At 48.1% G+C, this 11,799-nt stretch overlaps 1 protein-coding gene across 8 annotated transcripts in view; it reads left to right on the plus strand.

The window, feature by feature from the left end:
• The window catches only part of LOC121592902 (octopamine receptor Oamb), a 95,497-nt gene that overhangs the window by 72,228 nt on the left and 11,470 nt on the right, over nucleotides 1–11,799 (plus strand). For all 8 annotated transcript variants that reach the window (XM_041915181.1, XM_041915020.1, XM_041915099.1 and 5 more), the window contains exons 4-5: nucleotides 543–779; nucleotides 2,146–2,389. In XM_041915181.1, the coding sequence (XP_041771115.1) occupies nucleotides 543–779; nucleotides 2,146–2,389 (481 nt within the window). The remainder of the gene's footprint in view (nucleotides 1–542; nucleotides 780–2,145; nucleotides 2,390–11,799) is intronic.

Raw genomic sequence — 11,799 nt, forward strand, 5'->3', positions numbered from 1 at the left:
GATGAAAACAAAAATGCTGGTATATTGCAACGGATCTTTTTTGTTCGATTTTGTGCTCATGATGGCATTACATCTTTCATCATCTGCCATTACAAAATTGAACGTCTGTTTACAGTTTAGTCGCAAAGGAATTCACCAAACTGGCACCAGTTCTGGGAAAAATAAATAAACATTATAAGATTAAATACGTTGGAAAGTGCAAATTGCCTACTTCATCCACTGTGTATCAAAGGAACTTGGCACCGATTGCATACTACGAGTGAATCCTGGTTGATTGATACAGAGCTGACCTTCAACCCTTAACTCCCCAAAATAAGTTATGAACCTTTCCAAGGATTCCCCCAAAAAGGCCGAACCTTCAACGTTTCCCTAAGCCTTCCAAATCTCCAGAGATTGAAGAGATTGATTTCCAAGCGACCGCTCATCTAAAATACATACGAACGAAATTGCCTCAAAAGATTAATAAAGCACACAACTTACCCTGCACCACCTTCCCCCCGTTCATTAACCTAATCGCTTCCCCTGTGCCCTTCTCTCCGCAGGTTTGGATATTCGGTGACGTCTGGTGCCGCATCTGGCTGGCGGTCGACGTCTGGATGTGCACGGCCTCGATCCTGAACCTGTGCGCCATCTCGCTGGACCGGTACGTTGCCGTCACCCGGCCAGTCACCTATCCGAGCATAATGTCGACCAGGCGGGCCAAGTCGCTCATCGCCGGGCTGTGGGTGTTGTCCTTCGTGATCTGCTTTCCGCCGCTGGTCGGGTGGAAGGAACAGAAAGTAAGTATCGGCGCGCGGCGCGGATGTCCGGAGATGAGATGCCGATGTCCGGAGTCACTACCCCCTCCCTCCCCCACCCCCCACTACACTCTTTTGCACCGTGCTGATGACCTTATGCGGCCGCCTGGAATCCTTTGCCCTTCTTGGCTCATCGCGGGCGTCGTCGCTTGTTTCCCCTCTATCTCTCTCTCTCACACACACTCTCTTCCTCCAACCATTTCTATTGCCTCGATAGCGCCCGTTGTGCGGCCGTGTTGGCAATGGGCCAACGGTAAATCAACGAAATGCGAACAAACAGAATGGGGAAAAGTAATTATTTTTAGCTTTCCCTGAAACGCTGTGGCTACTTTGAGGGGATTTCTTTCCCGTGTTTTTTTTGCTCTCTCTTATTCTCTCTCTCTCTCCCTCTCTGTGGCTGCACTTCCGGGCGCTTTTCGCTTGCCTGTATCCGCTGCTTCGCGCTAATCTCTCGGAAGTGCGGTGGTGAGCTTTGAAGCCGGCCAGCTAGCGCTAGCCTCCCTTTTGTGTGTGTGTATTTACACGTGCGCTGCGGTTGAGAAAGGTGAGCTCCTTCTGGGCTCGGGAGAAAAGTTTTCCCCGAACCCGGGCGCCGGCACGACTGCTCCACAGCCCCGTCGGCGGAGGGGGTTTTCTTTTTATTTTGCCAGTCCCGCTCTACTTCAAACATTGGTGCTTGAATGGTCCGGCACAGCCACCGATCGTCAACAGTGCCCGTGGTGTCCGCCGCTGTGGTTTTGCAGCCTCTGCCACCTCTGCTCCCCCCCCCCCCCCCCCGCACAAAGATTAATTTCCTGCCAGTGTGCCGTTCTCGCGGGACAAGCCAGCGACGGAACAGAACCGTTCCGCTAACTACCGGAAGTGGTTGCCGCCACTGTTTGACATGCAAAGTGGGACGCGTGGAGCGGGAGGCGACAAACAAAATGAACGACGGCGGTGGTTTTCGATTAAATCAATAATCAACCATTTCGGGACGTGACGTAGCAGGAGCCGCCGATGCAACGATCGACTGGAGCGATGTGCCCGGGTGGGCCGGATAGTTTAAACCGATTACCTTTTCGCACGCTTCATCGCTCGTGCGAAGCTCGCGTCGTAAAGCTTTAGCGAAGCCAGGCACCCTCCCCCCCCACAAAGCCCACCCATGCTGACCAACCGGGTATCAGGCGATGGCAGCCGCCACGGCCATGTCTTGTTTGCAAGCGATTTAGCGAAATTAATTACACAAACGATCGCCACTGCCCTGCCAAAAGGGGCAACTACCCTTGCGCACTCTTCAACCCCCAGCTCCTCCCCACACCCACATGATTTCGCTACCCTGATTAACCCCCTTCTTGGGTGCCGTTTGCAGGTGAAAGAGAACGTTTATTATCAATACGGAAACTACACACTGGTGTCGGTGACACCGTCCCCCGCGCCTCCCCTTCCCTGTCCCTGGACGTGCGAGCTGACGAACGACGCCGGGTACGTCGTCTACTCAGCCCTCGGCTCCTTCTACATTCCCATGTTCGTGATGCTGTTCTTCTACTGGCGGATCTACCGGGCGGCCGTCCGGACGACGCGCGCCATCAATCAGGGCTTTCGCACCACCAAAGGTAAGCAACAGCAATCTACACCCCATCCCCTCCCCCCACCCCCCTGACTCACCCATCGTTCCGCTCCTCATCGTAAACTGACCCAAACCCTCCACCAGGCTCAGGTTCCATCTATTCCCCCTTTTTCTATCTTCTTCGCTCTTCATCTACCTCTATCTCTGTCTCTTTCTCTCTCTCTATCGCGCTGTCGATCGTTGGGTGCTACCTGGGTGCCCGATTAATCCTTTTTCCGTACCAACCCTTCCCTAACCTTCCCCTCGGTGCACCCCTTTTCTATCACACTCTTTCTCTCTCTCTCTCTCGCTCGCTCGCTCCTTTCACTCCCCATCACTCGCTCCCGTTAGCAGCAGTAGCAAAGAAGAAACAAAATCAATCAACACCATTAACTCCACTATCACACTACCATCCTCTCCCACCTCACCACAAGGTCCCACCATATCTCACCATGTGTGTTTGTGTGTCTGTTAACCTCAATCCACGCATCGTGTGCCCTTTGTTTTGTAACATTTTTTTTTGTTTGTTTATGTTTTCGCATTGTTTCTCTGTTATTGGTTTGTGGATGAATTCATGTTGGTCGTGTACGTGTGCGCCTATCTCCCTGTTTCCCCCTCCTTCCCCCACACTCTACATCCCTGCCCATTCGCTCGTCATCGTCATCGTGTTGTGCATATGTCACTTTGACAGCTAACCTCACACACTAACCTTACTAGCATTCCTAGGGGGGGGCTTCACACACCCACACGCAAACACGCACACACATACACAGTCACACGCGCTCTAAAAGTCCGCCGTGCAAACCTTACCGCGCACCAGGCTGCTCCATCGGGCGCTCGTAGGTGTTTTATTTTTAGGTGTCGCTTCTCCGGGTCGGTGTCCGGGCTCCGCTTGTCGCAAAACGCTTTCCCTTCCCGCATCCAGGTGGTGGTAGTAGTGCGAGCCTATTAATCGCCTAGCATTCGCTTCTCCCGCTTCGCCGTGCCCTTTGCCGAGTCCTCCAGTCGCTAACCCCCACACTCTCGCTTGGGCAGCGCTTGGGCAGCGCTGTGTCAGCTTTATACAACATCTCGAGCAAACAAGACAAACGTCCTCTAGATTAGTTCGGTTTGCGTGTTGGTCGGTGTAGTTCGATAACCATCTTCGCCCTGCTCGCCCTCTTACAGAAATTCTAATCGCTTTTTCTAATTGTTTGTGCATTTTTAAAGTCCGTTCTTTTGTATAATTGTTTGTAAATGACCATTGCTTAGTCTTTGACAAAAGGACAGCATAGCATAGCATAATAGAACACTCTCCTTTTCACGTTGATGCATACCTTTACAATTAATGCCGTGGTAATGCTGGTAAATTCAATTAAAAGCATGATGAATGCTAGGAATGTTTGAGCTGTCCATAGTTTGAATATAATCGGTAAACCTCATCAGTTTTTCAGTTGTTTAGAAATTATTTACATGCAGTGTTTGCCTTCTGCTGTGGTTTTTTGCCGATCCTCATGTTTTCCAAACAATAGCATTTTATCTGATGAATGTTTCCCTTGGGACAGGATGTTCCTATACATTAGGGAAAATCCTGCATTTTTCACAATAATTTGCAGATGTTTTTCATTGCAGCAGTTCCATAACATAAATAACAGTTGACATCCATCGTACATTAGTCTTGTTCGTACTGTTTGTACGAATATCGACAGATTTGACAGAGCACCGCCTTGTGGGCACTGCCGCCCCGGAGACATCCGAGCGAAACGGCAAAGTGTTATTGATTTTGAACTCGCCAGATTGTGCCCTGCAACGCATCCAGGTACGGAGTGGAGTGAATAACGTTGCTTAATGAATTGCGACGTGTGGCATTTTTTGTTTTTTTCGTTGGCGAGGTTGTTTTAGCAAATCGTTGGTGTGACGAAAGCGGGTGTCGTCTCGAAATAATTTGCCTGATGCATTCAACAACGCCAGCCAACCACCATCCATCTGCGACACCATGCGTGTCCTGTCCATGGTTGATTACACTATCACAGCACACACACACACATTACTGCAGCAATGTTGCAAAAGCATCAGCAAGCCCAGCCCGCGGTGCTCTTGAGAGGCAAGATGACTAGATAAAGAAACGGAGGCACGGAGCTAACTGGCTGGGGAGTTTTGTAAAAGTTTTGCCTGTGTGCGCTTCTGTCGCTTGCGTCAGGCACTAGCGTCCTGTGGGGGTGCGGGTAATGCATCCAGCAAGCTGCCGGATGCAGTCATGAATAATCAAAACATAATGAATGCATCTACCGCCCGCATTGCCAATTGCCGGCTTGGAAACTGCGAGAAACCAGGGGTGCAGCCTTGAGGAACAGGGCGCCATCTCCTTGATGATGTGCTTTTGTGTTGGCAGTGCAGTGCACCAGCGTGTGCCGTTGAGTGTGGGGACGTGTGCCTAGAAAGTTGCTAGATACGTTTGACCGTAGCTAGTGAACCGGCACCGGAGATAACGGTGTCTGGCTGGTTCAAGTTTATCCTTGAACGTTTCGGCCCCCAGATACGCCTTAAAACGTTCTAGAGAGTTCTCGATGGTGCCTAACCTGATCGAGCTACGGTTTGAATAAACTCGCCTGCAGAACACCAGGGACACCTGTTAGTGGTAGCCCAAATCTCGTCGGTAGCTCATCGTCACGTTTGTCTGCCATATTGCTTCGGTAATGGCCACCGTATGGTTTTTGAGGCGTTGCCTTCAGATCTTCCTTTTTGTTGTCGTCGTCGTTTGGTCGTCCACTTTCCAGCGGAGCGTTCTGTCACTTCCTTTGCAGTAATTAGATAAAGGCGGGAATTGCCATACAGTGGTTAGCAGCAGTAGCACTCACACGAGCACTCATTTTCTCTCGTACGTGTGTTCGAAATGCCGGTTCGCTGTGCACCGTCGCACGACCATTTATCAATCCGGTCCACGGGACATTGCGAGAGGGTGTGCGATCAATTTGCACTGCTAAAGGCGTTGCTAGCGTGCGAAAAAGAAAGCTTTCTTTTTTTTTTTTTGCTTCGGACGCAACTCCATAAAACGCAACCCCTGCAGCAGAGCAGAACGGGTTTCCCATACTTTCTGCTCAATTTCATTGCATTGCCGAGTAAGGACGGGGCCGGGACATATGGACGCAGTCCGTGCCCCGCCGAGACTAATTGAATTGCATCTTCATTTTTCGCTTCCGTGCGTTCCGGTTTTTTGGGAGGCGGCGAAGGTTCCCTAATCGACTCACTTTGGGGTCGACGTTATTGCTGTAATTAAATTTGACTGCTACACTGCTGCCGCTTGCACGGCCTGGGCTCCGGTCGATTACGCTACTCTTTTGGGGCGTCAAAAATGGAACTGAAGTGTGGTACTTCGTTACTGCCCCATGGGAGAGAGAGAGAGAAAGAATGATAGTGAACACCGGTAACTTTGCCGACATCTGGAACGCATTTTGACGCAACCTCTATTATGATCGCTCCCCCCACGAAAAGGGTCGAATAATTACTTTCCGTTTTGGAAGAATGCGCGCTGGTGACGTTTGTAACCAGGACCCCAGGGACCACGTTGCGAGAAAAACTTCCAAAACGTCAACGACGAAGGCTCTCAACCCTTGCCGATCTTGCCTGCTATAACAATTTATAATAAAACCAGCTGTTCGTTGGCTGCAAATCAAGCCGACAAACAAAGCCCGAGCACTCTGCTAATGATTTTTCGAATGACACTCCTGGTCACGGCACCATACATTCGTCGCAAAGGGGCGCTCTGGATATGGTTGCTTTCCGATTGAACGGCTTCCAAGTCAGTTCCGAGTCAGAATGTGGTCTCACAAACGCCACCAAAACTAAACTACCCCTCCCTCACCCCTTTCGCCTCTCTCTATTGCCTTTTGCTGCTCGAAAGCTCCAAACCTCCACTTTGAGCTGATCTTTTCCTTCGATGGTTCCCCGGTTAATCGATCCTCAGGTGTGCTCAGTGTCTTCCGAAATCGAAATAGCTCGTTTTTGCCATCATCGCAAATTGAATCGTCTGGATTCCGTTTATTGCACGTCGATTGCTCTTTCTCTCCCCCTCTCCTTGTCTTGCCTTGCCTCCGTGCAAATCCAAGTCGAGCTGCCTTCCGAACGTCACGAAAAGGGTACGGACACACGTTACATTCATCAAACACACGCCCCAGACCGATCATGTAACACTCTCAGCCCTGCATGCGAAATCATTGAAAACATTCCCAACCCCCCCCCCCCATGCATCTCCGGTCCGTAAACACACACAGAAAACAATTTGCTATCGCTTGGCCCAAGGTTTGGAATGTGCCGTTTGGAAAACGGCACACAATACACAACGGGAGGGAGAAAGACGAGCACGCAGCAATGTGTTTTCCCTAAATGCAATCGGGATGGGAAAAGCTTTCGCCGATGCCGAAATGGCAAGATAAGGCAGGATTTTCCCTTCCCATCGTCGCTACACACAAATAGAGGGAAAAATTACTCCCACACAACCACACCGCTCACGCACACGCAAACAAACTATTCGACGTGGTACAACTGTTACTTTTGCTTCGCCTCGTTTTCCGTGAACGGATTGTGTCCAACATCCAACTGCGTCTGTTAGTATTGTGGGATTTTCCGTTTTTGCTTGTCTTGTTTCTTTCCATTTTCGTTTCGTGTGGTTTACCCTTGCCCTGTTCTCCCAGCGGTCTTGCCGGAGTTATTCGAGCTGTTTACGTTAGTGCTCGACTTTGCATCTTGCTCTCTCGATGTGTTTCCCACTGTGTATGTATGTGTGTGTGTTTGTGTGTTTCTGCATTTGATTTGTTTGTTTTTCCTCCCGCCCGTCATACCGTTCGCCCCAAAACTTCGTTGAGCTTATGCTCCAAAGTTTTGGGTTCAGGATTTTTTCGCATCATTTCGTCGTTTTTTTCTTTTTCTTCTTTTTTCCAATTCTATTCAAAGCGATTTTGCTCTGTTTCCTGCATGGTGTTGTTTTTTCATCTCTCTCCATTTTCTTTATCGCTCTCTCTCTTTCTTTTATCCTCCTTCTCCGACTACTTTTTGCTAGTGTTGCGTTCTATGAATTTGCTACCTCTTTCCGTATTCTTGTGCATCAAATATTCGATCGTCACTAATCCGAGAGCAACGTTACGTTCGGTTTCCCGGTACTACTTGGGAAGATGAGATGAAGAGATCGATGACCGGCACGGCACTCACGTAGTGAGAAAATCCCGCACGGTGCCGGCACCGAGTTCAACGCGACGGCTAGCAGCCGTCCCCGGGGGCTTAGCGCGTCTAATGAATCAGTAAGCTAATCGAGGTGATTAGTGTCGCGTACAAGCCCGCACCGGTGTCCAGAGCGAAGCGGCTCGTTTGCAGCTTGGCGTGGGCAGCAGGCGCTAACGACGGGAAAGAATGCTCGCCCTGCCGGGGCCACTCATCGCTAAGCCTTCTTGTCCTGCAGATGGTCAATGCTCATACGATTCTGGTCGTTCTTTACATACGAATGGACAGTGTTGGAACTGTTGCCAAATGTCTGTTGTAGCTTTTCGCTGCTCAGGCGATACGAAAAATCAGTGCCTCATTGGGGGAAACTATAATTGCATTGTCTGTATCGTGCTGGTCCTTCGTAGCGGATTGAACGCACTCACGTCACTGACGTTGTTTTGACGTGTTTTTATTCTTCTTTCTCGTTTTTATACTTATCTCCATCCCTCTCTTTTTTGAATCTTTGTTCGTGTTGTGACTTCTGCATTCAACTGTTGGATTCCTTCGTGTTCCGAGTTCCTCCACCTCAGAATGAGACCTACGGAAATAAGCATTTCACCTCAAACCTTCAACCATTGCTCGTACAGCTTTTGTTTCTTCAGCTAATGGGGAACTGCTTTAAATCGGGAAAACATTAGATCATCTCACACAATACATGCCCCTCCTATGTACTCATTTTCACCGTGTGTGTGTGTGTGTGTGTGTGTGTGTGTGTGTGTGTGTGTGTGTGTGTGTGTGTGTGTGTTTGTCCATAGTTTCTTATCAAAGTTTCTGTGTTGCTCCTTCCATAAGCCGTTCCTGTTTGCTCTTCCCTTGCCGTTCCCTTTTCATCGCCCGCATATCCAGAGCGTCCTGTAGTACTGTTATAGCACCCGGTCGTAACCTCATCGATCGGCCGAAACGTACCTCACCACCACCATTGAACCCGTTTCCCCGAATTCTTCAAACCCCTCTCAGTGTGCACCCACACCACGATACTCTGACGCTGCGCTACCCGTTTTAGAACTTTCTACATATGTTTTTCTTTAGTTCTCATGCTCAGTACTTCACCCTCCCCCCCCCCCCCGCCTGAGTATCCCACCATTTGCCTGTTTGTCCCATCATTCAGTCCATTGTGCCGTTTCTTCCTTTTGTTTTGTGTTCATGTTCGTACTGTAGCTGTGGTAAGGATTGTATGTCCACCTGCCCCCCCCCCCATTATCTTCCCTTACACTGCTCCAGACCAGCCCTCCATCCATCCCTTCCGGACCATCTTAGCTGCTCTTGCGTGTAATTTATGATACCATTTTTGCTATTCGGCAGTAGTTTGTTTGTTTACTCTCTCTCTCTTTTTCTCTTTTTCTTCTGCAAAAAAGTAAAAAAAAAATGGAATGTTTGTTTTGGCGTTTGTTTCTTCCCGGGCCGTTTTACTAATTTGGCAAATGAATTCGTTTGATTATTGTTTTTTGTTTCATTTTTAAATACACCCAAAGGTTAAAGCAACAACAGAACCCGAAACCATCCCGCCTCCCAACTGAACGCAACCCTGTCCCTGTCTGTTGTTACCTTGATTGCTAGTAATAATGTATATTCAATTTTTTCCATCTCCGTTCTAGAAGTGTAGTTGGCTGTTTGCGGGTAACAGGGGGGGGAGGGGACCGGGGTGGGGGGTTGTTTTTAGAGGGAATGGAACTGTTTGGTCAATTTAACATCCCCGGTTGGCCTGTTGGTTATTATGATAGAGTTGCTCCGTTTTTGGTTTGCTGTACCCGTTTAGAACGTTTATTTTTGTTGCCCCTCTGCTCCTTACCTTCCCGTTCCTCATCCGGATCCTTCACGTTGTGCAGTAAATTCGAACCGAGCCCGATACGGTTCGAAGCAACGGCTCAACGTCACTGAATCGCTCCTCCTAGCTCGCTAATGTCCCCTGTTCGAACCCCAAGTGTTATTGTTTTATTTCAATGTGCTCTCCCCCGCTCTTGCTCTCTTTCTCTAACTTACCCTTTGCTCCCTGGCTCCTTGACCCACCAGGGTAATGTTCCATCCATGAGTAATGACGAGTAATGTTACCAATTTATACATACATATAGAAACATCTTTACCGACAACCAAAGTTTTATGCGTGCCAAACCAAACCACAAAACCCCCAAATTCCCCATCCTCCCACAAAAATTTGTTTAAAAAAAACCATCCCTCTATTTTAACAAATAACGGAATGCTGTTTGCTGAGTTTGCGTTTGCATTTGGAATGAAGGAAAGTTGTGTTTCACATATTTTATATATAATATTTATATCTATAATCGTATGTTTTACTACATGATTGCGATCGACCAGTTACATATCTGCAACCGTTTTCCATATGTCTGTGTTTGTGCAAGAACGTTTACATATATGCGATGATGCCGCGAGTATCGTCACCGTATCGAATGTTTGTTTCTTACGTTCGTTCGTTCGTTCGGGTTGTTTTGTTTCGTTCTGTGTCCTTTACCACCTTTTCGTTTCGGTTGTTTTGTTTTATTTAACGGGGCGCTACTACCTGTCGTGCATTGTTTTGTTCTCCGTTTTGTTTGCCCTCCCCTTTTGCCACTCGTTGATTTAAACTTCACCTGTGAACCGGTGTTATGCTCGGGTTTTTTAAACTGCCAAGCTGTGTGTTATGATTTTGTATGATTCCTGTCAATACCAAATGGCAAATTTATCTAGCAAAAAAAAAAAAGTAAACAGAACGTGCCAATGATGTGTGTAGCTGAGTTTACGTACCCGCCCATCCGAGGGAGCGGCCCACGCTCCGCGCGGTGTTTTGTGTGCATGTGTTTTCATCATGGGCCCCGTACACGGATGAGGAATGTATATAAACATCCAAAACCTTAATTATATTTATATATATCTAGCGTACTGAGTTTTCGAATGTGTATGGCAAGTGTTTATGTTTCCCAGAATGAACCGAAACCAAATAACAAAACCAAAAAAAAACAACAAAAACTTCAATAACAACAACATCTAAATCAACAACAACTACAACAACAGAATGTATACTAAACAAAACCATCAGAACAAAGAAAAAACAGAACAACCAATCCATCAAAAATGACAGCTCTCAACAACATGCTCAACTACAGATGTCAAATCCAAGTAGTAAATAGCTTCAGCTAATGTTACAATAAAACAAAAAAAAACACCTTTACCAACACTCCTACAATTTTTGTTTACTGCTACTACTACTTTACTACTATCACTGCTTACACTATTGCTACTACTACTACTACTACTACTCACCTTAACCTCACATACAGCAAGATCGTGATTAAACAATGGCAAGTGTTAGTGATCAAAGCATCTTCAAACATGTCAACACCACTGCACATGTACATCGATAATCAGCAAACAGAACAGAATTACCACTCAATTCCACCACACCAAACAAACACACACACACACGCGCGCGCCTCGCAAAACACTGTTGCTCATCCCTTACGCAGTAGCACGCCTGAAATTATGCATTCCGCGCTACACTTCACTTCCTTTTGTGAGTGTGACATCCGTGTCCTAAAGAACCGATACACAAACACACACACTTCATCCCACGCGTACGCAGTCAGAGGCGAAAAACACGACACACCACACCAACACCAGCTAACAGCAAACAATAGAACGCTGACGCGCCGTAGAGTGTTGTCGCATGCGAGCAGCAGGATGCCCGGGCCGGTTCGCTTCTTTTATTGGAACCTCGCGTAGAGTTGCCTGGCTGCCTGGCAAGGGACGGGACGCAAGCTGTGGGCAGCTTGCGTCGGCCAAACTTGTGCAAGTTGACAGGACCAAGTAGCGGCCGCGCACTGTAACGCTCCATTGTAGGATGTAGTTAGCTTGAGCTAGCGACACACGAACACGCCCACACATACACGCGCCACTTACATACTGATCATGAATAGACACACACACAACACACACAACACACACACACACACACACACACACACACACACACACACACACACACACACACACCACACACACACACACACACACACACACACACACCACACACACACACACCACACACACACACACACAACACACACACACACACACACACACACACACACACCACACACACACCACACACACACACACACCAACACACCCAACACACACAACACACAACACACACACAACACACCACACACACACACACACACACACACA

This window comes from Anopheles merus, chromosome X (genome assembly GCF_017562075.2).
Source record: "Anopheles merus strain MAF chromosome X, AmerM5.1, whole genome shotgun sequence".
Lineage (NCBI taxonomy): Eukaryota > Metazoa > Arthropoda > Insecta > Diptera > Culicidae > Anopheles > Anopheles merus.